Source organism: Mustelus asterias, chromosome 21, assembly GCF_964213995.1.
Source record: "Mustelus asterias chromosome 21, sMusAst1.hap1.1, whole genome shotgun sequence".
Taxonomy (NCBI): domain Eukaryota; kingdom Metazoa; phylum Chordata; class Chondrichthyes; order Carcharhiniformes; family Triakidae; genus Mustelus; species Mustelus asterias.
The window spans coordinates 29,997,986-30,025,339 of NC_135821.1; the positions used below are offsets into that span (position 1 = coordinate 29,997,986).

Consider the following 27,354-nt stretch of genomic DNA (forward strand, 5'->3'; position numbering starts at 1 on the left):
CAGTGAAGGAACGGCCGATATATTTCCAAGTCAGGGTGGTGAGTGACTGGGAGGGGAACTTCTAGATGGTGGTGTTCCCAGATATCTGCTGCCCTTGTCTTTCTCGATGGTAGTGATCATGAGTTTGGAAGGTGTTGCCTAAGAAACCTTGGTGAGTTGCATCTTGTAGATGGTACACACAGCTATCACTAGTGATTAGTGGAGTGCGTGTTGAAGGTGGTAGAGCTTTTTGAGTGTTGTTGGAGCTGCACCCATCCAGGAAAGCGAAGAGTGTTCCATCACACTCCTGACTTGTGCCTTATCGATGGTGGACAGGCTTTGGTGAGTCAGGAGGTGTGATTAGTCAAAGCATTTAATCTTTCATTAATCAAGGGGACACAGTGGTGTGGTGGTATTGTCACTGGACGAGTAATCCAGAGACCCAGGGTAATGCTCTGGGGACCCGGGTTCGAATCCCACCATGGCAGATGGTGAAATTTGAATTCAATAAAAATCTGGAATTAAAATGGTGACTATGAAATAATTGTTATTTAAAAAAATGATTCACTAATGTCCCTTTAGGGAAGGAAATCTGCCATCCTTACCTGAATGTTGCAGCATTTCAAATACAGATCAAGGTACAGCTGAAATGAATTGAGGACTCCTGTCTTAGTCACCAATCTGCACAGTGAATCCTGGACTCCCAGCACTCTCTGGGTGGAAAAGGTTTTCCAAGCATTCTCTCTAATCTTTCTACCCATCACCCTAAATCTGTGCCCCCTGATCATTGACTCCTTGTCTATGGGGAAACACAGTGGTGGTGTGGAGATGCCGGCGTTTGGACTGGGGTAAACACAGTAAGGAATCTAACAACACCAGGTTAAAGTCCAACAGGTTTATTTGGTAGCAAAAGCCACTAGCTTTCGGAACAGGCTGTCCCTTCGTCAGGTGGGTGACACATGACAGCGCAGAATCACTGAGCAGAGACTGATAGCCAGGTTCCGCACACATGATGACGGCCTCAACCGGGATCTTGGGTTCATGTCACACTATCTGTAACCCCCACAACCTGCCTGGATGTGCAAAATCTCACTAACTGTCCTGTCTGGAGACAATACCCATCTCTTTAACCTGTGCTTAACCCTCTCTCCACTCACATTGTCTGTACCTTTGAGACTTGATTAGCTGTAAAGACTCACATTCCAATCATTATTCATGTAAATTGAGTTTGTGTCTTCGTGCCCTGTTTGTAATCAGAACTCCCACCCACCTGACGAAGGGACAGCCTGTTCCGAAAGCTCGTGGCTTTTGCGACCAAATAAACCTGTTGGACTTTAACCTGGTGTTGTTAGACTTCTTCCTGTGAAACACAGTGGCCCAGTGGTTAGCACTGTTGCCTCAGGGCACCTGGGATCCGGGTTCAATTCCGACCTCGGGTTGCTGCCTGTGTGGAGTTTGCACGTTCTCCCCGTGTTCCTCTGGGTGCTAACCACTGTGCCACCGTGCCGCCCATAGGGAGGGAGATCCAGAACTTAGGGTCCAGGCAGCTGAAGGCTTGGCCACCAATGGCAAAGTGATTAAAACCGAGGATGCTCAAGAGACCAGAATTGGAGGAATACAGAGATCTCGGAGGGTTGTGGGTTTGGAGGGATTGAAAATCAAGGGTGAGAGTTTTAAGACCGAGGTTTAGCTTGGAGCAAATGTAGGTCAGTGAGCACTGGAGTGATGGGCAAAGGAGGCTTGATGCAAGTTTGGAACAGTGAATCAGAACAATGGCTTAGGTCTTCCCAGGATTTAATCAGAAGATACTGTTGTCCAGTAGTCTGATTGCCTAGTAACAGGGTTCAAGAGAGGTCATGGCAGATTATCGACAGTGTACCTGTGGAAACTGAGATTGTTGATGTTGTGTTGATGAGAAATACGATTGAATGTTCGAGAGAATGGAAGGAGCAGGAATAGAGGATTGCCCAGATTAGAATGGAACCCAGTGAGAACAATCCCAGGCAGCCGGAGCGGATTGGTGGAGGAGAATGGTGTGGTCAAACATATCAAAGGCTGCCGACAGGTCGAGAAGGATGAGAAGGGAAGGTTGACTTGCTTCCTGACTGGCCAATCACTGAAGTTGATGATCCCCCGTCTTGGTGCTGACCTCAGCTGTGACTCAGTGGGCAACGCTCTCTCATCTGATTGGAGGAGGCTGTGGGTTCAGCAACCCGAGCACAAAGGCCCGGACTGGCATCTCGGTGTGGCGTCAGGGGAATGCCGCATTGTCAGAAGTGCTGCCTTTCAGCTGAGCTCGGAAGCAGAAGCTCTGACTGCTTTCTGAGGCACACATAAACAATCCGATTGAATAGTACGGAAGAGCAGGGGAGCTCTCCTCAATGTTTACTTCTTAACTCCAAGACCTAAAATCAGATGATTCTTGGTCACGATCACATTGCAGTCTGTGGGATCTTACTCTGTACATATGTTGCCCACACTCCACTATTTGAAGAGTCTGTTCCTCATCCTTTCGCTGCACTTCAGTCCCATGTTCCTGATCTTTGCAAACCGGGATATCTGAGGGGAGAACCATATCGGGGGAACCACCTCGTTGGACTGCTCCAATAGTGACCATCCGCAGGTCCACGATGGAGGTGACCAGTGTCTGCCTGACTGAATGGTCACCTTTGCGGCTGTGTTTGTATCAGGGTGTCCAGGCAACGTTGGTCATTCAGCTGCCACCTTCCCCAAGCAGTGGACACCAGAGTGACTGGAATACATCGTTAACGCTGAGAATCACATCTTGTTTCACCTGAGACATTCTTTTTGTTTTCCCCCTGAATCAGAGTGTAATGTTTAAAATTTTGTTAATTTGACCTGAATCCTCCAAATTGATTTTATGAAAGATTTGGAACTTCAAAAGATATTTCATTGGCTGTAAAGTGCTTTGTGTTTGTGACTGCAAGTCTCTCTTTCTCTCTCTTTAATGTGAACATCTGCACAAGCAAAGCCCTGAGATTTACTTTTCTTATGGTAGACTTTAACATTCTTTATCTCCTCACAAGCAGCGGTTGCCAAGGGACCAGCAGTTACCACGGGACCAGCGGTTACCACAGGACCAGCGGTTACCACGGGACCAGCGGTTGCCAAGGGACCAGCGGTTACCACGGGACCAGCGGTTGCCAACGGACCAGCGGTTACCACGGGACCAGCGGTTGCCAAGGGACCAGCAGTTGCCACGGGATCAGCAGTTACCACGGGACCACCAATTGCCAGGGGACCAACAGTTGTCAGGAGATCATCAGTTATCCAGGGACCAGCGGTTGCCAGGGGACCAGTGGTTGCCAAGGTACCAACAGTTCCCATGGGACCAGCAGTTGTCACGGGAACAGTCGCCAAGAGATCTGGGTTTGTCACCACAACAGCTGTTGCCACAACAGGAGCGATCGCCACGGGCGCAGCAAATGCGACAAGAAAGGCAGGTGCATTATTCAACCTTAGATCTGGAAGCAATGGAGGAAAAGAGAGAAGATAATGACCGCAATACCCCAATGTCCCATGTCCCGCCACCACAGCCAGTGAGAATGGAGAATTCGGCATTCAGCCAAAAGCCCATTCGCTGCAGCGGGACCGGAGAATTCCAGTCCCGGGTGAGGTTGGAGAATTCTAGTCCCGGGCGAGGTTGGGGAATCCCAGTCCTGGGTGAGGTTGGGGAATCCCAGCCCCGGGTGAGGTTGGGGAATTCTAGCCCCGGGTGAGGTTGGGGAATCCCAGTCCCGGGTGAGGTTGGGGAATCCCAGACTACCCCCTGTAATGGGGCCTTGCTGACAGTGTTGTATTTGGAATTTGCTTTAGTTCTGCATCATTCTGTAACGGATGTTTGGATAATAAAACTAATATTCCTAATGCCCCATCTCCAATTAGTCCTCTGTCCATTCACATCATGTGTATATCCAGTGAGCAGCCAATTGCTCCCTGGACAGTATTATCGCTGCTCAGTAAATCACCTCAACATTTATTTACACTTTGATAGAGAGAATCATTGAAGATTTGTTGACTGAAGTGTGCAGAGAACGGCGACTGAGGCAAAGGGAGGATAAACTGACGAGATGTCACTAAACTGACATCTAGCACTGCATCAACTGAAATCTTCTTCAATTAACTATCGGGAAGAGAGAAGCCACTGTTTTCAATCCCCGCTCCAAGCACTGCTCCTTAGCTACCGATTCCATCCCTCGCCCAGGCAACAGCCTGAGATTAAACCAGTCTGCTCACAAATCTGGACCAGAATTTTATCTATAAGATGCTTCCCGACATCTTCACGGCCTTGTGTGATTCTTCAGTCTGGCTTGAGCCAGTGTTGGAAGCACCCCCGCCAACAAGAATCATACAATCCCTACAGTGCAGAAGGTGACCATTCGGCCCATTGAGTCTGCACCGACCACAATCCCACCCAGACCCTGCCCCCATAACCCCAAGTCAATTAAAATGAATTTAACACCAGTTGAATGGGATTTTCGGCAGCCTGTTGGCCTTTACAGTTGGTGGGTGGACCCAAATGGCCAAGCGGGAAGCTCGATCCAGGGTCAAAGTTTAAATAAAATGAAGAGATGTGTCTGAGCTCTGTGTCTGTGTCTGTGCTCTGCGTCTGGGCTCTGTGTCTGGGCTTTGTCTCTGTGTCTGCGTCTGGGCTCCGTGTCTGGCTCTGTGTCTGTGCTCTGTGTCTGAGATGTGCGTCAGGGCTCTGCATCTGGGCTCTGTGTCTGTGTCTGGGTTCTGTGTCTGCGTCTGGGCTCTGTGTCTGCATCTGGGCTCTGTGTTTGTGTCTGGGCTTGTGTCTGGGCTCTGTGTTTGTGTCTGGGCTTGTGTCTGGGCTCTGTGTCTGCATCTGGGCTCTGTGTCTGGGCTCTGTGTCTGGGTTCTGTGTTTGTGTCTGGGCTCTGTGTCTCTGCTCTGTGTTTATGTCTGTGCTCTGTGTTTATGCCTGGGCTCTGTGTCCGGGCTCTGTGTCTGTGTCTGGGCTCTGTGTCTGGGCTGGTGTCTGGGTTCTGTGTCTGCATCTGGGCTCTGTGTCTGTGCTCTGTGTTTATGTCTGTGCTCTGTGTTTATGTCTGGGCTCTGTGTCTGTGTCTGGGCTCTGTGTCTGTGCTCTATGTCTGTGTCTGGGCTGGTGTCTGGGTTCTGTGTCTGCATCTGGGCTCTGTGTCTGGGCTCTCTGTGTCTGGGCTCTGTGTTTGTGTCTGGGCTTGTGTCTGGGCTTGTGTCTGGGCTCTGTGTCTGGGCTCTGTGTCTGTGTCTGCGCTCTGTGTCTGTGTCTGGGCTCTGTGTCTGTGCTCTATGTCTGTGTCTGGGCTGGTGTCTGGGTTCTGTGTCTGCATCTGGGCTCTGTGTCTGGGCTCTCTGTGTCTGGGCTCTGTGTTTGTGTCTGGGCTCTGTGTCTGGGCTCTGTGTCTGGGCTCTGTGTCTGTGTCTGCGCTCTGTGTCTGTGTCTGGGCTCTGTGTCTGTGTCTAGGCTCTGTGTTTATGTCTGGGCTCTGTGTCTGCATCTGGGCTCTGTGTCTGTGCTCTGTGTCTGTGTCTGGGCTCTGTGTCTGTGTCTGGGCTCTGTGTCTGTGTCTGGGCTCTGTGTCTGGTCGCTGCTCAGACACTTTCTGCAGTTTGAATATTGGTATTTATTATTGATGAGTCAGCAGCTCCGCAGATGCTGCCACCCTGAGGCGCACACTGGAAATGCACGCTCCCTTTTCTCTGAAGCTGCCCTCTTCCCGCTCTCCCTGGAATGCTCAGCCTTTCCCAGAGTGCATTTCACACTGGATGGCCGGCGATTGGCCAGACAGGGTGAGGGTTACACTCCAGGGCCGACTGTGTCTGGGAATGTGTTTCACAATCCGGGATCACCCAGTGTGTGTGTGTGCCGGACGGGAAAAACATTCCGGTCTTAATGTCCAATTTGATCCTGACTTGTGCTTCCGACTTCACACTTGTGCCATCGCTGTTTCCACCTCCGTGACATTGCCCAATTTCCTTTGTCTCAATTCCTCTGCTGCTGGAACCCTCATTCATAGAATCATAGAATCCCTACAGTGCAGAAGGAGGCCATTCGGCCCATCGAGTCTGCACTGACCACAATCCCATCCAGGCCCTATCTCCATTACCCCATGCATTTACCCTAGTTAGTCCCCTGACACTAAGGGGCAATTTAGCATGGCCAATCCACTTAACCCGCACATCTTTGGAGTGTGGGCGCAAACCCACGCAGACACGGGGAGAACGTGCAGACTCCACACAGACAGTGACCCAAGCCGGGAATTGAACCCGGGTCCCTGGCTCTGTGAGGCAGCAGTGCTAACCCCTGTGCCACCATTCCTGCCGTCATATCCTGAGACTCAACTATCCCAATTCCCCTCCAATTAGCCTCCCACATTCCACCCTCGGTGAACTGAAGGCCATCCAAAACTCTGCTGCCCGTGTCGTAACTGCGGCAGTGCCCCAACTCCCGCTTGACGAGGGAACAGCGCTCACACCCCCTCAGCCCTGTGGTCTACTCAGTGAAGAGAGTGGAGGATAAAAACACCAAAAATGTACAGCAGGCCAATGATTTCTATTGCCTACTTAACAATAACTGCTAAATATGAAATTGCGAGTTCTGCACAGAGTGAATCACATTCGATAAGGTCAGTGATTCCGTGTCTTTTTATTTCTGTTATTGAATTGTAGAAAGTCATTGGATTTCTGCAGGATTCATTCCACCACTGACAGTTCGTGTGTTCTGTATATCCACATTAAAAGCACATCCATGAGAAATGCAGGTCATTTTGTTTAACAGATGGGAATTAACAGGAGCTAACAATAACTGTACAACATTCCTCATCTTGTACATTAAACATCTTCCCCAATCTTCAGAGCACAAGTCTTGTGTATCGACATCTACAGTTTACACAAACAATAGTCAACATCACTAAATTAAGTGAATAATACAGAAGAGAGTGAGTTTACTGCTGTGGGCGATATTGGTGATTAAGACATGCACTGTTGATTTAACCGCAGGCACAACCTCCCCTAATGCAAACTCACGGTTAACGGTCGAAAGCTTCAGGTTTTTAGGTGTCCACATCACCAACAACCTGTCCTGGTCCCCCCACGCTGACTCTATCGTTAAGAAAACCCACCAATGCCTCTACTTTCTCAGAAGACTAAGGAAATTTGGCATGTCAGCTACGACTCTCACCAGTTTTTACAGATGCACCATAGAAAGCATCCTCTCAGGTTGTATCACAGCTTGGTATGGCTCCTGCTCTGTCCAAGGCCGCAAGAAACTACAAAATGTAGTGAATGTAACCAAACCCATCACGCAAACCAGCCTCCCATCCATTGACTCCGTCTACACTTCCCGCTGCCTTGGCAAAGCAGCCAGCATAATTAAGGACCCCACGCACCCTGGACATTCTCTCTTCCACTTTATTCCGTCGGGAAAAAGATACAAAAGTCTGAGGTCACGTTCTAACTGACTCAAGGACAGTTGCTTCCCTGCTGCCATCAGACTTTCGAATGGACCTACCTCGTATTAAGTTGATCTTTCTCTAGCTATGACTGTAACATTACATTCTGCACTCTCTCCATTCCGTCTCTATGAACAGTATGCTTTGTCTGTATAGCGCACAAGAAACAATACTTTTCATTGTATACTAATACACGTGACAATAATAAATCAAATCAAATTCAACTGAGTTATAGAGCTCTTAGCCCAACACATTCCATTCTTACCCTTGTACAGGGCAGTCAGATACAATTTCCAACTGTATATAATTCTGATTATGTGCAGGAGTCCATTGCAGAACATTACTCCTCGTCCAATCCCATTCCATGGAATTTCACTCATTCTTTCGAAGCACCTAACTCTGAAACAAGCACACGCTATTCTGCAATTGATTAAGTTTCTGTTGCTGAGGAAACTGATTATCATGGGTCCACAGTGATTGAGTTATCTGTACAGTGACAATGATTGCAGTAAATGACTGAGGGATTGGCACACTGCATTGCACACCGCAGTGCTCCGAGGGTTTCTTGCTGCACCAAGTGGGGATGGTGAGGGCCAGAAGGTGTCAAAGCCAGAGGCTGGATGGCAGAATCTTACGATTGCCGCTTTGTCAGTGTGGGTGAGGTCTAGCTCACAACCAATTGTCCTTCTTTTGGGATGGACCTTTCATGACTGTTCTCAGTGGGTGTTCAGAGGGCACAATGCCAAGATGTCCTTTCACAACCTGTCCTCTTACCTGAAGGTGCCACGCGGTCAGACTTACCGAGCAGTGGTCAAGATCTTCAGGACACAGTAGATGGTGATTGGGTATATTTAACTCTGCTGAGTACTACCAGGAAAGGAAAATAGCTTGTGTCGTGAGGCAAATCCAGGTCACATTTCAGATCTCCCAATTTTAGTGGATTTGTTATTTATTGACAGTACAATCAGGCAACGCGATGATGTAGCAGCTGGAGTTAGAGTAGAGAGAGGTCACGTCGAATTGACACTAAGAGCATGGAGCCTGAAGTGCTCGAGGGCCTTCCAGCATTTGAAGAGCCTTTTATAGCTCAGACTTTGTGAGAGCAGAATCAGAGAACTACACCCCAGCCAAGGAATTGACTTTCCAAAGAGGAAGGTTCATTGACGCCAAGTCCATGGTCATGAGATTTAGTGTGTAAACATTGGGAATAGGCACATGGATACTGGACTCTTATAATCTGAATTAAAACAAGATCAATATAAAAGTCAATCTTAAAACCAAAACTATTGGGAATTTATTAAGAGGAGAAATATGGCACTCGGTTTCAGATCAATGAATGATTTTACTAACTGGACCAGGCTCAAGGGGCTAAATGTCCTACTCCTTTTGTTATGTTCCTATGGCTTAATGATAACCTTCATATCAACCAGCCTCCCATCCATTGATTCTGTCTACACTTCCTGCTGTCTCGGCAAAGCAGCCAGCACAATCAAGGACGCAGCCCGGACATTCTCTCTTCCACCTTCTTCCATCAGGAAAAAGGTACTGAGGTCATGTACCAACCGACTCAAGAACAGCTTCTTCCCTGCTGACGTCAGACTTTTGAATGGACCTACCTTGCATTAAGTTGACCTTTCTCTACACCCTAGCTATGACTGTAACACTACATTCTGCACTCTCTCCTTTCCTTCTGGTATGCTTTGTCTGTATAGCGCACAAGAAACAATACTTTTCACTGTATGTTAATACATGTGACAATAATAAATCAAATCACATCAGGAATAATGGAAGTTTCCTGTTAGAAACTGCTTCTCTTACACCAGACATAGCCCTTGTATTTCTGGCTCTCAGACAGCCATACTTCACAGTGACATGGTCCCTTCTCCAGAATCACTTTGCACCACCCTCTGTTTACCTCCAGGACCACTTAGCAGATTCTGGAACTCCCTCCTCCATCTCTAACCTGCTGCACCTTCTTCTTCGAGACCTTTCTTAAAACCCTCAAAAGTTTAGCCTTCATCCTTCAATATTCCTTCTTTGGCATGTTGCTGTCTTTGTCCAAGGAAACCGTGTGACATTTTCCCAAGTTAGCGATGCTATCTCAATAACATCATTCCATTTTCATACCACAACAGCACAGCTTAATCCCTGCCCCATTATCCCTTAGCTCCAACCCTCCACATCACTTAACCCTACCTCCATAATTCACCTAATTCCACCTACATAATGGTTAGTTCTGCCTCCAAATCACTTATTTCCACTTCTAAATTCATTTAGTTTGATCTCCATGTTGCATTTCCATAATTCGGGAATCATTCCTCCGAGGTTCAGCTGCCTTTGCTGTCTCTCTCTTCTCCAAGATTCGTAAGCTGATGATTGACAAGGCTGGATCTGGGCCATGACACAACGAGGCATCCATTATTCTGATTTACTGTCTGTACACCTCTCCGCCTCTCCACCTTGCTCTACTCCTTTAAGTGGCTCCTCAAAATCTAACTTTGACCAAGTTTTTGGTCATTTGCCCCGATAGCTCCTCATTCGGCTCAGTATCAGGTTTTCCAATCTAACTCTGCTGACCAGGGGCATTCTGTTACGTTAAATATGCTAATGAGGTTAAATATGCTAATGTGGTTAAATATGCTAATGAATACCAGCTGTTAAATTTCAAAGTTAAATCAAATTTAAGCCCATTTCAAAAACAAAACTTCAAAGAATACTACTGTAAGAAGCAAAAATTCTTGATTGCCCAAACCTTGTCCATGTCTACAAGGCACAAGTCAGGAGTGTGATGGAATACTCCCCACTTGCCTGGATGGGAGCGCCTCCAACAACACTCAAGAAGCTCGACTCCATCCAGGACAAAGCAGCCCCGCTTGATTGCGACCCCTTCCACAAACATTCACTCCCTCCACCACCAACAGTGGCAGCCGTGAGCACCATCTACAAGATGCACAGCAGCAACTCACCAAGGCTCCTTGGGCAGCACCTTCCAAGCCCAATGACTTCCACCACTTAGAAGGACAGGGGCAGCAGATACCTGGGAACACCACCACCTGCAAGTTCCCCTCCAACCCACTCACCATCCTGACTTGGAAATATATCGGCCGTTCCTTCACTGTCGCTGGGTCAAAATCCTAGAACTCCCTCTCTAACAGCACTGTGGGTGTACCTGCGACACATGGGCTGCAGTTGTTCAAGAAGGCAGATCACCATCGCCTTGTCAAGGGCAACTAGGGATGGGCAACAACAGCCACACCTCATGAAGGAAAAGGAAAATATTCTGCTTGATTGAAAGTTTTGTGTAGGTTAAAGGGAGCGAGATACAGACACCTAAATTTATTCAATGTTTTCTCGAGCAGGTTATGGATACTTTTATTTTAGGGCCATGCCTTTTGGCTAGCTAAGTATTTATTACCAATAATTCGCATTTCTAAGGGTCTTTAATGCAGAAAAACGCTGCAAGGTGCTCCACCGAGGTGTAAGAAAGAAACAGAAAGGTTTGGATTGATCAATTACTCAGTCAGAGATGTGGGGTTTTAGGACTGGTCTTTAAACGGTGGGGAGGGGGTGGAGAGAGAAGCAGATGGATCTGGAGGGCAGATTTCAACGTGTGGGCCATAAATAGTAGAAGGTACAGCCGTGGATGGTGGCCCAGGATTCGAGGAATGGACGGGATGGCAGAAAGCTAGGCAGACTTTCTCTCCCCTACTCATGGTGTATGGCATGGTGTGACCCAGGAAGGAGAGGGAGAAGACCATGTCAGAGGAAGACTGCCACTCTGTAAAGAGAATGCCAACTTGTGCTGTGACTGGGATTTACTGAGGAGGAAAAGTCTTCAGTTCTCTGCTAAGTTCCGATGTGTTCACTGCCTTGTCCTCATACAAATCATTCCATTTATGCCTTGCCCGATCAGCGATTGGACGGATGGGGAATACTTTTGAAGAGAAGTGGTGTAAGTCGGCAAAGTTCTCACTTACCCAAAAAGTGAAGGTGACCTCCGCCCCCAGCGGCCCAATCAGACCTCCAGCTGAAACTGCGACACAAGGACAATCAACATTTACAAACAGGCCGACACAACATTGGATGGGGCCATCATTAACTCTTTACAAGTACCTTGTCTCCTCCAAGAGTCCAATATAACTTGCCCTGAAGTTGCCCCAAGCCTACCTCATATATGCTCAAGAATTTCAATACATCTCTGCCTGAAGTTAATTTATGAGTCTCAAGTAAGGCTTACATTAACACTGCAATGAAGTTACTGTGACAATCCCTTTGTCACCACACCCTGGTGCCTGTTTGGGAACACTGAGGGAGAATTTAGCACGGCCAATGCACTTAACCAGCACGCCTTTCAGACTGTGGGAGGAAACCGGAGCACCCGGAGGAAACCCACACAGACAAGGGGAGAATGTGCAAGCTCCAAACAGATAGTGTCCCAAGCCAGGAATCGAACCTGTGTCCCTGGTGCTGTGAGGCAGCAACGCTAACCACTGTGCCACCGTGCCGCCTGTTGCATCGTTTTCACCCCAGGGTTTCTCAAGAGCCTGCCGTAACCACTTTGGCACACACTTCGCCCTGCCTGAGCGAGCCTGCCTGGGCTGACTCCTAGAAACATTCCAAGGGAACAAATCATTTCCTAATCCAATGCCATTTAACCCATTCCATGGCTATCACCACTTCCCTAAACAAGTTAATTAAACATTGGAAAAATCAATCATTTCTGGTTGGATCACTGATGGTCAGTTGTCCAGTCAATGACACAGTGACACCTGAGAACTGCTGTACAAGTCAAACAAACCAGTCAATATTTGGCTTGTGATCATTGACAAAAAATGAGAGAATGTCGCGGAGTGGATGGAATACTTCCCAATAGTGGAGTGCAACTGAACCACTCCAATGTCACGAACAGATGCCCAAAATAAACTCACAAATAATGACAGTGAAATGGCAGAAACACGAATCAGATTGCCTCAGTGTTCACCGGGGAGATTATCAGGGGGATATGAGATGAGAAGAAGAGATCAAAAAGATATTAAATGACTTTTCAGATAGAAATTGACAAGTCATCAGACTCAGAGCGGGTAAATCCCCAAGTCTAAATGAATTTAATATATTAATATTGAAATCAATTGTGGGAGGTTAGGGAGGAAATTGCGGGTCCCCGAGCGGAGATATTTGAATCATCGATAGTCACGGGTGAGGCGCCTGAAGATTGGAGGGTGGCAAATGTTGTGCCTTTGTTTAAAAAGGGCTGCAGGGAAAAGCCTGGGAACTACAGGCCGGTGAGCCTCACATCTGTGGTGGGTAAGTTGTTGGAAGGTATTTTGAGAGACAGGATCTATAGGCATTTAGAGACGCAAGGACTGATTAGGGACAGTCAGCATGGCTTTGTGAGTGGAAAATCATGACTCATGAATTTGATTGAGTTTTTTGAAGGGGTAACCAAGAAGGTAGATGAGGGCAGCGCAGTCGACGTTGTCTACATGGACTTTAGCAAGATCTTTGATAAGGTACCGCTTGGTAGGTTCTTGCATAAGGGTGAAGTAACCAATTGGATACAAAATTGGCTTGATGACAGAAGCCAGAGGGTGGTTGTAGAGGGTTGTTTTTCAAACTGGAGGCCTGTGACCAGCGGTGTGCCTCAGGGATCAGTGCTGGGCCCACTGTTATTTGTCATTTATATTAATGATTTGGATGAGAATTTAAGAGGCATGGTTAGTAAGTTTGCAGATGACACCAAGATTGGTGGCATAGTGGACAGTGAAGAAGGTTATCTCGGATTGCAATGGGATCTTGATCAATCGGGCCAGTGGGCTGACAAATGGCAAATGGAGTTTAATTTAGATAAATGCGAGGTGATGCATTTTGATAGATCGAACCAGGGCAGGACTTACTCAGTTAATGGTAGGATGTTGGGGAGAGTTTTGGAACAAAGAAATCAAGGGGTACAGGTTCATAGCTCCTTGAAAGTGGAGTCACAGGTGGACAGGGTGGTGAAGAAGGCATTCGGCATGCTTAGTTTCATTGGTCAGAACATTGAAGACAGGAATTGGGATGTCTTGTTGAAGTTGTACAAGACATTGGTAAGGCCACACTTGGAATACAGTGTACAGTTCTGATCACCCTATTATAGAAAGGATATTATTAAACTAGAAAGAGTGCAGAAAAGATTTACTGGGATGCTACCGGGACTTGATGGTTTGAGTTATAAGGAGAGGCTGGATAGACTGGGATTTTTTTCCCCAAGAGCGTAGGAGGCTTAGGGGGTGATCTTATAGAGGTCTCTAAAATAATAGGGGCATAGATCAGCTAGATAGTCAACATCTTTTCCCAAAGGTAGGGGAGACTAAAACTAGAGGGCATAGGTTTAAGGTGAGAGGGGAGAGATATAAAAGGGTCCAGAGGGGCAATTATTTCACACAGAGGGCGTTGAGTGTCTGGAACAAGCTGCCACAGGCATCATTAGAGGCGGGTACAATTTTGTCTTTTAAAAAGCATTTAGACAGTTACATGGGCAAGATTTGTATAGCGGGATGTGGGCCAAATGCCAGTAATTGGGATTAGCTTAATGGTTAAAAAAAGGGTGGCATGGACAAGTTGGGCCGAAGGGCCTGTTTCCATGCTGTAAACCTCTATGGCCTTGAGTCCAGGACTGTAGCCAAATTAGCTTGATGTCATTGGTAAGAAAGATTTTCCTTCCTCAATGTATCATCGAAATGAAAACTACAATAGTGTAATCAGCATGGATCTCAAAAGGGAAGGTCATGTTTGAGTAACTTTATTGAAATGTTTGATAAGGAACAGAGGGAGGGGTCAGTGTAATGTAGAGATTCATATTTTGCAAAAGACCTAATGTACCACATAGCAGATGCATGAGTAAGATCACGTGGACAAGTGATAGAGTGAAAGCAAGCTGGCTGCAAAACAGAGAGCAGCAATAGGGAGGTTACAAATGGAACTGGAGGAAAGTGGGACCTGCTTTCCACAAAGATCAAGGTTCAGATCAATGTTGTTCCAGATTTATCGAAATGTTTGGACACGGGAATCACGACCACAATTTTATAGTTTATGGATGGCACCGTGCTGTGCGTGTAGCAAAGACGGAAAAAACTGCAACAAATGAAAGGAATATAGTTATCAACTTGTCGAAGGGTAGGGAATTGGAAAGTTGATAAGATGGTGGGGCGGACAAAGAGTCAGAAATACCTTGGAAAATGGGTGTCTAAATGGGGCAGAGGAGCAAAGAGATTTACGAGTCCAGACACAAAAATCTTTCGTAGCAGCGAAGCAAGTTCTGAAGTTCATTTCTGAATGGATTGAGTTTGGATTTACCAATGGATTGAAACTTTTACAAAGCCTTGGCTAGGCCACACTTGGGGCACTGTGCACAGGTTGTGAAATAGAAAGGATCTACAGGCTTGGTGAAGGTGCGAAATGCATTGACGTGGATATTAGATTATTGAACTTAGATATTATTGGGAAAGATTACACTGGCGGATGGTCCATTCTCAAGAAGAGAGAAGGCTGAAGGGTGACCTAATAGAGGTCTTTAAGATTATGAAAAAAAAAGTGACGCAAGGCTGTTCCCGCTTATGGAACAGCCCAGAATGAGGAGCCATAGAGAGTCACTAATGAATCCAATGAGGAATTTTGGAGAAACTTCTTTAGCCAGAGAGTGGGGAGAATGTGGAACTCACTCCCACATTGCACTAATTCAGGAAAACAGCATTTTTGAGGAAATTAGATAAACGCATGATTAAGAAAGGGATAGCGAAGGGTATGTTTATCAGGTGAGATGCAGAGTGCTGTGAAGAGACTCTTGTGGAGCATAAGCACTAGCAGACAGGATGGGCTGAATGGCCTGCCCATGCCTTCCATCTTATGGTCTAATGGACCAGTTGGGCCGAATGGCTTGTTTTTGTACTAAAGTCCTACTTGATTTTAAATTACATAAACATTTACAATCCACAGATACAATATGTAAAAAAAAACATTTTTTCAACCTAGTTCCTCTCACTCATCCAAAGATTTGCAGATAAAGTGCAGATATAATCTTAAACAAATCAAACTAGCATTACCTCACAAACACCACATGGAAAAGCATGGATTGTCCAATAGGAATCTTCCAGAACAAAGAATAGAACATCCAATAACACATATTGTAATAAACTTTCACGTGAACATAATCTTCAGCCAAGTATCTATCAGTTTCTTTTCTGCAGAGGGAGATCGGGGCTGTGGAAGGAATATTCCCTTCACATCATCAAACTTTGACAGCTCAGATGTTTGCGTCAGGTTCTGGGGGTCAGATGTTTGCGTCAGGTTCTGGGACAGTGCTGTCAGTGTTGCTCATGTGTCTGATTCCTCATCCCGTAATGACTGGGGGTAAACTTGTCCCGATTTTACAAAACGCAGACTCCAGGGATATGGATGTGTTTTGGGGAATGACACACCCAGGATTTGTCCGGCCTGTGGCACCTCCACACACCCCAGCCACTGTTGAGCCAACACCCAACAACTCATTGGAGGCTTTCCAGAAACTCTGTGTTCCTGTTCATTAATCAGGAACACAAAACCGGGAAACACCGATTGTGCGGGTGGCAACAAATGTGGTGAACTCAAGGAAGCGTCACAACTGTGATGTGGAGTTGCCGGTGTTGGACTGGGGTAAGCACAGTAAGAAGTCTCACAACACCAGCTTTCGGAGCGCTGCTCTTTCATCAGGTCTGAAAGCTCGTGATACGAAATAAACCTGTTGGACTTTAATCTGGAGTTCGCGAGACTTCTTACTTTCCATGGTTACTGTTGCGATATTAGCTCTGCCTCACTAGGGTAAGCTGGTGTTACCATTGACCCTACATTCTGTTTAATCTGAAATTGGGGGCAGGAGGATAAGGAGTTAAATCTGGAGTTCAACTAATCGCCGTCCAAATACAAATGATGCAACCCATCCCACACCTTCCTGTCATGCCAAACACTTGTAATAGGTCAAAGGGCACAAGGACATCCTCAGTCGCTGCTGGGTTGGCTGGCTCTGGTTCAGTTTGGTGATCGAGGTGCTATAATTGGTCTGGATCAGGGAGGGAGTGGTCATCCATAGCTTGTGACAGTGATTGAACCCTATTAGAAAATAGACACCGTGTGTGAACTGGTGTGAGGCCTTCAGGGTCAAATAGCCTGGCAACGCTCACCCAGAAATGCAGAAAGAGCACACAGGCATCAGAAAAGTGATGGCATGAAGCAGGTCAGGGAAAAGGATTGGCAATGCCACAACCCAGAGTCCAACGGGTGTAACCTACGCTGGCCCAGTGCGTTCAGAAGAAATATTAATGGAACCCATGAAGATGGCACTCTTCCAAGTGCCCAGTAATCACCCACTGGCGCTGTGATAGGCTACATCCACTCCCCCATCATTGCAAAGAACATTCCGGAACATGCCGCATGGTGAACACCAAGTGGCCATTTGGTGGTCAGATGGCACCCACCAATCAAAAGACAGCTCTGGTGTGGGGAAACTGAGGGAGTAGGTGGGGGTGGGGGCGGGATGGGGGTGGGGGCGGGATGGGGGTGGGGGCGGGATGGGGTGGGGGCGGGATGGGGGTGGGGGCGGGATGGGGGTGGGGGCGGGATGGGAGTGGGGGTGGGGGTGGGATGGGGGCGGGATGGGGGTGGGGGTGGGGGCGGGATGGGGGTGGGGGCGGGATGGGGGTGGGGGTGGGGGCGGGGTGGGAGAGTCAGCCGACATTGACTTCAAGACAAAAACAATGGCCGTGTTCCTGCCAAAAGTCGCCGGAGGTTTTGCTGGGTTTTCCATCCTGTCCGTGACAGGTTCTGCCATAGATGGGGCTGGGAAATCCCACACACCGTCTCTAAATGTGGGAGGTCAGTGCCACACACTCTCTCACACTCATCTGTAAGGGGAGGCTGTGACGTAGTGGTATTGTCACTGGGCTAGTAATCCAGAGAGCCCGGGGTAATGCTTAGGGTCCCAGATCCAAATCCCCCCAATTTCAATTCAATTCAAAATCTGGAACTAAAAGTCTAATGGTGACCATGAAACCATTGTCGACTGTCAGAAAAGCCCATCTGGTTCACTAATGTCCTTTAGGGAAGGAAATCTGCCGTCCTTACCCGGTCTGGCCAACTTGTGACTCGTGGGGAGTGGTGGGGGGGTGGAATTAGTTACTCATCACAAATTGCCCTTGATCTGAGTGGTTTCTAAGTTGTTTCAGAGGGCAGTTAAGGGTCAACCACATTGAATCACAGAGTTGTTACGGTGCAGAAGGAGGCCGTTTGGCCCATCGTATCTGCACTGGTTCTCCAAACAAGCATCATGACTTAGTGCCATTCCCCTGCCTTTTCCAGTCCCCCCGCACATTGTTTCTATTGAAATCATCATTAAATGCCCTCCTGAAAGCCCCGATTGAAGCTGCCTCCCCCACGCTCCCAGGCAGCGCATTCCAGACCCCAACCACTCGCTGGGTGGAGATTTTTTTTCTCACATCACATTTGCTTCTTTTGCAAATCAATTTAAATCTGTGTTCTCTCGGTTTCGATCCTTTTACAAACAGGAAGAGGATCTCCCTACCTACTCTGTCCAGCCCCCTCATGATTCTGAACATCTCTATCAAATGGGGGCGGCACGGTGGCACAGTGGTTAGCACTGCTGCCTCACAGTGCCAGGGACCCGGGATCGATTCCAACCTTGGGTCACTGTCTGTGCGGAGTCTGCACATTCTCCCCGTGTCTGTGTGGGTTTCCTCCGGGTGCTCCGGTTTCCCCCCACAGTCCAAAGATGTGCGGGTTAGGTTGATTGGCCATGCTAAATTGTCCCTTAGTGTCAGGGGGATTAGCAGGATAAACACATGGGGATAGGACCGTGGTGGGATTGTGGTTGGTGCAGGCTCGATGGACCTAAAGGTCTCCTCTTGCATTGAAGGGATTGTGTGATTCTAATTCTCCTATTAGCCTTCTTCTCTCCAAGGATAACAGTCCCAACCTTGCCAATCTAACCTCGTAATTGAAGTTTCCCATCCCTGGAACCATATTATAAACATAAGAACATAAGAAATAGGAGCAGGAGTAGGCCATCTAGCCCCTCGAGCCTGCCCCGCCATTCAATAAGATCATGGCTGATCTGACGTGGATCAGTACCACTTACCCGCCTGATCCCCATAACCCTTAATTCCCTTACCGATCAGGAATCCATCCATCCGTGCTTTAAACATATTCAGCGAGGTAGCCTCCACCACCTCAGTGGGCAGAGAATTCCAGAGATTCACCACCCTCTGGGAGAAGAAGTTCCTCCTCAACTCTGTCTTAAACCGACCCCCCTTTATTTTGAGGCTGTGTCCTCTAGTTTTAACTTCCTTACTAAGTGGAAAGAATCTCTCCGCCTCCACCCTATCCAGCCCCCGCATTATCTTATAAGTCTCCATAAGATCCCCCCTCATCCTTCTAAACTCCAACGAGTACAAACCCAATCTCCTCAGCCTCTCCTCATAATCCAAACCCCTCATCTCCGGTATCAACCTGGTGAACCTTCTCTGCACTCCCTCCAATGCCAATATATCCTTCCTCATATAAGGGGACCAATACTGCACACAGTATTCCAGCTGCGGCCTCACCAATGCCCTGTACAGGTGCATCAAGACATCCCTGCTTTTATATTCTATCCCCTTCGCAATATAGGCCAACATCCCATTTGCCTTCTTGATCACCTGTTGTACCTGCAGACTGGGCTTTTGCGTCTCATGCACAAGGACCCCCAGGTCCCTTTGCACGGTAGCATGTTTTAATTTGTTTCCATTGAGATAGTAATCCCATTTGTTATTATTTCCTCCAAAGTGTATAACCTCGCATTTCTCAACGTTATACTCCATTTGCCATATCCTCGCCCACTCACTCAGCCTGTCCAAATCTCTCTGCAGATCTTCTCCGTCCTCCACACGATTCACTTTTCCACTTATCTTTGTGAACCCATGAGCCTGGAGTCACATGTAGGCCAGACCAGGTAAGGACAGCAGATTTCCCTCCCTAAAGGACAGTGGTGAACCAGATGGCTTTGACGACAATCGATAGTAGTTTCATGGACGCCATTAGATTTATATTCCAGATTTATTAACTAAATTTAAATTCCACCAGTTGCCGTGGTGAGATTTGAACCCGTGTCCCCCAAAGCATTAGCCTGGGCCTCTGGGTTACTCATCCAGTGACATAACCACAACACCACCAATGGACAGAAACTTAGAGGGCATGATAAAGCTGGGAAAATGTTGAAAAGGGAGCAATAAATTGATCAGGATTGGGAAGTGCAGGTGTTGAAAGATAAGCACAAAGTAACCTATTCAACAGATATTCTATCGATTGGGAGGATTACAGGCCTGACACAAACAAGGGTTTGAACTTTAAAAGGCTCCACTCTTGTTGAAGGGATAGATTTGTGTTTGCTTGGCTTTCGTTCTTACAAAATTGAGATTTTACACAAGGTTCCAGGGACTGAAGACTTTCCGTTCTCTGGGCGGCTTCAGAGGTTACTCTCGTGCACTTCTCCTGTGTCGTTAGCCAGGTTCCCGTTTTCGTTCAGCCGCTTTGCCCGATATGTCTCGTAGAAAATGTTGTGCGTCACCTCCTTCAGGTCCTGGAGGTGAGTCCTGCAGAGTGAGCAGCGCGCACAGAGACGGCAGGAGAAAGGCACGAGAAGAGCAGAGAGAGAAGGCAACAGAGAGGAGAGGAGGAGATTAGAACAATCAGACACACATCGAGAGAAGGAAAGTCAGAGAGGGAGAGGCGGACAGGAGAAGAGGGAAAGGCAGTTAAAAGAGAGATAGAAAGAGAGGCAAAGGGAGAGACACAGAATAAAACAACAGGGAGACAGTCAGAGCAGGAAGATAGATTCAGCGAGCAGACAAAGAAACAAATAAAGGGGAAAATAAACAAGAAAGTGGGAGATTAGAGGGGAAATGGTGAACGATAAAAGGGAAGGATGGGAATTAGAAGGGAGAGAGGGTGGGAGAGCGGTGGGGGGGGGGGGGAGGCAATGTGGGAGGGAGCAGTGTGGGGGGAGAGGGGGCAAAGAAGAGTTTAAAGTTGTGGAAAAGACAGGAAGAGCACGATGTCGGTGAAATTCAAAAAATGTGGAAGAGGAGAAGGTGAAAAGAGAGGGGATGGGATGAGTGAATAAATATAGAAATGGAGGAGAGAACATGCAAAAGACAAAGAGCAGAAAGTAGAAAGATGTGGAGGGAGATAAAGAGAGAGATTCGTGAGCCATAATAAAAAGCACTGTGGATATGGTGTATGTGTAAGAACTAGCGTTACCTAACGATGAGGTCCCGGAGAAGAGGAAACTCACAGTGAGTGACATTCTCAACTAGAAAGAGACAGAAAGAAACAGCAGGTCAGAATGCAACATTCACAAACAAAATTCCTTCCTCAAACTTTCTGTCATAGGATGTGGGTGTCGCTGGCTAGGTCAGCATTTACTACCCTTGAGAAGGTGGTGCTGAGCTGCCTCCTTGAGCTGCTGCAGTCCATGTGGTATAGGTACACCCACAGTGCTGTTAGGGAGGGAGTCCCAGGATCTTGACCCAGCGACAGTGCAGGAACGGCATTATAATTCTCTGTCAGGACGCTGAGTGACTTGGTGGTGTTCCCAGGCATCTTGTCCTTCTAGATGGTAGAGGTTGCAGGTTTGGAAGATGCTGTTGAAGAAGTATTGGTGGAGCCTGCAGTGCATCTTGTAGATGGTACACACGGCTGTGCATCGGTGATGGAGGAAGTGAATGTTTAAGAAGGTTCATTAGGTCAATCCCAGGTAGGGAGGGGTTTTCTTATGAGGAGAGGTTGAGTAGATTGGGCCTGTACTCATTGGAGTTTAGAAGAATGAGAGGCCATTATTGAGACGTATCGGATTCTCAGGGGGCTTGATAGCGTAGATGCTGAGAATTGAGAGTCTAGGACAAGAGGGAACAGTCTCAGAGTAAGGGGGTCGCCCATTTAAAACAGAGATGAGGAGGAATTTCTTCTCTCAGAGGGTGGTGAATCTGTGGAATTCTTTACCGCAGAGGGCAGTAGGGACTGGGTTGTTAAGTATGTTCAAGGCTGAGATAGACAGATTTTGAATCAGTCAGGGAATCGAGGGTTATGGGGATAAGGCGGGAAAGTGGAATCGAGGATTATCATATCAGATCAGTCACAATCCCACTGAATGGCAGAGCAGACTCAATGGGCCAAATGGCCTACCTCTGCTCCTATGTCTAATGCTGTTACAACGTACTTTGAGATGTCTCGAGGTTGCGGAAGTCGCTATAGAATGTTGGTTTTCTTTTTACTCCCACTTGGTGTGAGGCAACTTGGGGTCAATAAGTTGCTTGTTGACTTTATAATTGTCAATGGGTTAATTGTAACTGATTGAATTTTGCAATTAATTGGGGTGGAGATACCGGCGTTGGAGTGGGGTGGGCACAGTAAGAAGTCTCACAAAACCAGGTTAAAGTCCAACAGGTTTATTTGCTATCACGAGCGTTCGGAGCGCTGCTTCTTCATCAGGTGAGTGGAGAGCTGTGTTCACAAACACGGCATATATAGACAGAGACTCAATTACAAGATAATGGTTGGAATGCGAGTCTTTACAGGTAATCAAGTCTCTACAGGTGCAGACAATGTGAGTGGAGAGAGGGTTAAGGACAGGTTAAAGAGATGTGTATTGTCTCCAGCCAGGACAGTTAGTGAGATTTTGCAAGCCCAGGCTTGCCCAGGGGGTTACAGATAGTGTGACATGAACCCAAGATCAGGGTTGAGGCCGTCCTCATGTGTGCGGAACTTGGCTATCAGTTTCTGCTCAGTGATTCTGTATTGTCATGTGTTTTGAAGGCCGCCTGTAAAGACCCGATTACCTGTAAAGACTCGCATTCCGGACATTATCTTGCAATTGAGTCTCTGTCTATATATGCCGTGTTTGTGAAACCCACCTCTCCACTCACCTGATGAAGGAGTAGCGCTCCGAAAGCTTGTGATACCAAATAAACCTGTTGGACTTTAAATGGGGTTGTGAGATTCTTGCAGTTAATTGGGTTAGTCAGAATAAATTGGTCATACAAGGGGAAAGTATAAATCTGTGGCCACTGTAACCATTGATTCTTTGAGCAGGGCTTACTTTTCTCAGTAATTCGCTCCTGCGTATGATTGAATAAATTTTGACCTGCTAAGCAATCCCTGCTTTACTTTGAGATGGTGTTGGGTGCAATGGCAGTTTCTATGATGGGTGGGATTTTCCAGCCCCTCCAAGGGGCACTTCCCGTCATGGATGTGGCACGTCATTGACTGCAGATTTTCCAGTCCCGCTGAAGTCAATGGTGATTGCTACTCGGGGAAACCAGCGGCGGGAGTCAACTTTGGCAGGACTGAAAGATCCCGTCAGCAGGGGGGGCTGGAGAATTCTGCCGTTCGTGTTTATTTAATCATCGAAAATGTCACCATGAATTAAAGCTCTGTCTTTGTTCCAGTTGGGAGGCCTCGTGGTGCAGTGGGTTAGTGTCCCTGCCTCCGAGAAGCTCTGGGTTCGAGTCCCACCCCAGGACTTGATGTCCAAGGAAGGTGCGTTCATAACACGGCCAAACAGACTGAGTTTCAACACACAATTCACCAAAGATCCTTAGACAGACCTTCCAAACCCACGACCACTTCCACCTAGAAGGACAAGGGCAGCAGGTAAATGGGAACACCACCACCTACAAGTGGGTGTAGGAGTAGGGTTAAGAGAGAAATCAGGAGGGCAAAAAGGGGACACGAAATTGCTTTGGCAGATAAGGCAAAGGAGAATCCAAAGAGCTTCTACAAATACATAAAGGGCAAAAGAGTAACAAGGGAGAGAGTAGGGCCTCTTAAGGATCAACAAGGTCATCTATGTGTGGATCCACAAGAGATGGGTGAGATCCTAAATGAATATTTTCATCAGTATTTACTGCTGAGAAAAGCATGGATGTTAGGGAACTTGGGGAAATAAATAGTGATGACTTGAGGAGTGTACATATTACAGAGAAGGAGGTGCTGGAAGTCTTAAAGCGCATCAAGGTAGATAAATCCCCGGGACCTGATGAAGTGTATCCCAGGACGTTGTGGGAGGCTAGGGAGGAAATTGCGGGTCCCCTAGCAGAGATATTTGAATCATCATAGATTGGAGAGTGGCAAATGTTGTGCCTTTGTTTAAAAAGGGCTGCAGGGAAAAGCCTGGGAACTACAGGCCAGTGAGCCTCACATCTGTGGTGGGTAAGTTGTTGGAAGGTATTTTGAGAGACAGGATCTACAGGCATTTAGAGATGCAAGGACTGATTAGGGACAGTCAGCATGGCTTTGTGAGTGGAAAATCATGTCTCACAAATTTAATTGAGTTTTTTGAAGGGGTAACCAAGAAGGTAGGTGAGGGCAGTGCAGTTGATGTTGTCTACATGGACTTTAGCAAGGCCTTTGACAAGGTAGCGCATGGTAGGTTGTTGCATGTGGTAAGGCTACACTTGGAATACTGTGTGCAATTCTGGTCACCCTATCATAGAAAGGATATTATTAAACTAGAGAGAGTGCAGAATAGATTTACTAGGATGCCACCGGGACTTGATGGTTTGAGTGATAAGGAGAGGCTGAACAGGCTGGGACTTTTTTCTCTGGAGCGGATGAGGCTGAGGGGTGACCTTATAGAGGTCTATAAAATAATGAGGGACACGGTAGATAGTCAATATCTTTTCCCAAAGGTAGGGGAATCTAAAACTAGAGGGCATAGGTTTAAGGTGAGAGGGGAGAGATACAAAAGTGTCCAGAGGGGCAATTCTTTCACACAGAGGGTGGTGAGTGTCTGGAACAAGCTGCCAGAGGTAGTAGTAGAGGCGGATACAATTTTATCGTTCAAAAAGCATTTAGATAGTTACATGGGTACGATGGGTATAGAGGGATATGGGCCAAATGTGGGCAATTGGGATTAGCTTAGGGGTTTTAAAAAAGAAAGGGCGGCATGGACAAGTTGGGCCGAAGGGCCTGTTTCCATGCTGTAAACCTCTGTGACTATACGTTCCCCTCCAAGCCATTCATCATCCTGAGTTGGAAATATATCGGCCGTTCCTTCATAGTCGCTGGGTCAAAATCCTGGAATTCCCTTCCTAACGGCATTGTGGGTCAACCCACAGAACATGGACTGCAGCGATTCAAGAAGGCAGCTCACCACCACCTTCTCAAGGGCAACTAGAGATGAGCAATAAATGCTGGCCAGCCATAGACACCCGTGTCCCACGAATGAATAAATGAAAAACAGGCCAATGGCAGAGAGTAAGAGTGCGAGAGATTCCTGGTTAGCCATGCTTGATGAGGAGAGGCGACCCTCAAGCTAAAAGCCTTTGGCCTTCAGGCTAACAAACTGTTCCAGAGCAAAAAAACAGACAGAAGGGTGTGCTTTGCCTGACTCTAGATGTAGACGGTTTTCCAACTCTACGGCCGGGATTTCCTGATCCAGCTACCGATTGGCATTAGCATGGGTGGGATGGGAAAATATGCAGACCAGAACGGCACTCCAATTTTTCCCATCATGCCTGCTGGTGTCAGGACTGTAAAATTCCTGCCCCAAGTTTATATCAACGATGGTTTAGTAAACAGAGGGATGTTTTTTACACAGAGGGTGGTGGGGGCCTGGAATGCGCTGCCAAGTAGGGTGGTGGAGGCAGACACGATGACATCATTTAAGACTTACCTGGATAGTCACATGAGCAGTCTGGGAATGGAGGGATACAAACAATTGGTCCAGTTGGACCAAGGAGCGGCACAGGCTTGGAGGGCCGAAGGGCCTGTTTCCTGTGCTGTACTGTTCTTTGTTCTTTGTTCTAACTGATCAAACCAATCCACTCAACTCAGTGAAAGTCTGTATTAAACGCCATTGGATTGAAACAGAATATACGACACATCACTAACCTGCGGGGATAGAATCACAGCTGTCCATCAGAGAATCATTTCATTACAGATAGGGGCTATCATCTCACTGAGCGTCCTGCTAAAGCATTTAGGAAGGACATGAAGGCATTAGCGAGAGCGCAGAATAGATTTACAAGAATGGTTCCAGGGATGAGGAATGTCAGTTTATGTAGATAGACTGGAGAGGTTGGGACTGTTCACCCTGGAAAGGTGAAGATTGAGAGGGGATTTGAGAGAGATGTTCAAATGCTGGGGGGGTCTGGACACAATTGGTGGAAGGAACGAGAACCAAAGGTCCCAGATTGGAGGTAATTGTCAGAAGAGGCAATGGAAACATGAGGAGAACCTTTCTCACACAGCGAGTGGTCAGGATCTGGAGTGTACTGTCTGAGAGTGTGGTGGAGACAGATTCACACAGTGAGTGGTTAGGATCTGGAGTGTACTGTCTGAGAGTGTGGTGGAGACAGATTCACACAGTGAGTGGTTAGGATCTGGAGTGTACTGTCTGAGAGTGTGGTGGAGACAGATTCACACAGCAAGTGGTTAGGATCTGGAATGTACTGTCTGAGAGTGTGGTGGAGACAGATTCACACAGCGAGTGGTTAGGATCTGGAGTGTACTGTCTGAGAGTGTGGTGGAGACAGATTCACACAGTGAGTGGTTAGGATCTGGAGTGTACTGTCTGAGAGTGTGGTGGAGACAGATTCACACAGCAAGTGGTTAGGATCTGGAATGCACTGTGTGAGAGTGTGGTGGAGACAGATTCACACAGCGAGTGGTTAGGGTCTGGAATGTGCTGTCTGTGAGTGTGGTGGAGGTTGGTTGAATCAAGGTTTTCAAAGGAGAATTAAATAATGATCCAAACAGAAAGATATATTGAGCTGCGGGGTGGGTTGTGTGTCTAGGTGAGTTGCTCTGGCAGATAGGCTCACACAATGGGCTGAATAGCCTCATCCTTCACTGTAACCATCCTCTGATTCTATTCCTTGACGCTATCAATTCTAATTCTATTTCCCTTCTCCTCCAATATGTGCTGTAATATGTTTAGTTATCGAGTGTTTAAATGCTCTGAATAATTTGTTTTCAATCGGGGCTTTGAGCCTCTGCCTTCCATTTTGCTTCCTGCTATGTGCTTGACGCCATCTTGAATGAGAAACATGGGAACAGGAGTCGGCCACTTGGCCCCTCGAGCCTGTTCCACCATTCAATTGGATCTTGGCTGTTCATCCAACTCCACACCATTTTCCACCGCTATTCCCATATTCCTGGTGTCACTCGTCTCTAGAAACCCAGTGATTTCTGTCTTGTACATGCTCAAAGATGGCCATTTAACATTGGAATGTGGTTAGTGGATGAATTGGAGCTATTCCCAGAAGCAGAGATAGACTGAAGAGTGTTAGCACAGTCAGAGAGGATTCACAGCCACAGCATTGGCCCTGGAAGGTATAGAATGGTCTAAGAAGCTTTCTTTGGACCTCCTTGTCTTTTGAGCAGTGACCCTGGCACAGAGCGCTGGTTAAGCCCCTCATCATCCTGTACCAGAGACCATTGAATATCTCAGAAATGTCCCCAAACAGGCGTCAAACCCCTTGTCAGCATGTTCCTGGCACAATCTGAGGTCCCTGCCTGCTCTCCCAAGCTGCTGGAACAGATCCCACGGCATCCATTCAGAGAGAGCCAATTCAGACAGATTAACTGATCATTATCACACTGTCATTTATGGAACTTTGCTGATTGGCTGCTATGTTTTGGACAGGGATGAGAAGGTGCTATATAAATGCAAGTCTTTCATTTACAGGAATATATCACCCACCCTGACCTGTGCGGACCTCAACCAGAGCAACCAATCACGGCAGCTGCTCCTGACCACCATCTAGTGGCCCCTCCTGGGAAGTGCATGTGTGCAGATAAATCGTGGACAAGGTCTGGGAAGATAGATAGT

At 47.2% G+C, this 27,354-nt stretch overlaps 2 protein-coding genes across 4 annotated transcripts in view; one reads left to right on the forward strand and one right to left on the reverse strand.

Annotated features, from left to right (window-relative positions):
- LOC144509205 (uncharacterized) overlaps positions 1 to 3,879 on the forward strand; it is a 46,635-nt gene extending 42,756 nt beyond the window's left edge. The window contains exon 6 of the mRNA XM_078237678.1: positions 3,030 to 3,879. Coding sequence (XP_078093804.1) covers positions 3,030 to 3,719 — 690 coding nt within the window. The 3' untranslated portion in view covers positions 3,720 to 3,879. The remainder of the gene's footprint in view (positions 1 to 3,029) is intronic.
- Positions 3,880 to 19,168: 15,289 nt separating this feature from the next.
- The window catches only part of septin3 (septin 3), a 102,229-nt gene continuing 94,043 nt past the window's right edge, over positions 19,169 to 27,354 (reverse strand). For 2 of the 3 annotated variants that reach the window (XM_078237679.1, XM_078237680.1), the window contains exons 9-10: positions 20,781 to 20,832; positions 19,169 to 20,113 (exon numbers count right to left, since the gene is read on the reverse strand). In XM_078237679.1, the coding sequence (XP_078093805.1) occupies positions 19,987 to 20,113; positions 20,781 to 20,832 (179 nt within the window). In that variant the 3' untranslated portion in view covers positions 19,169 to 19,986. The remainder of the gene's footprint in view (positions 20,114 to 20,780; positions 20,833 to 27,354) is intronic. The other variant, XM_078237681.1, reaches the window with a different exon arrangement.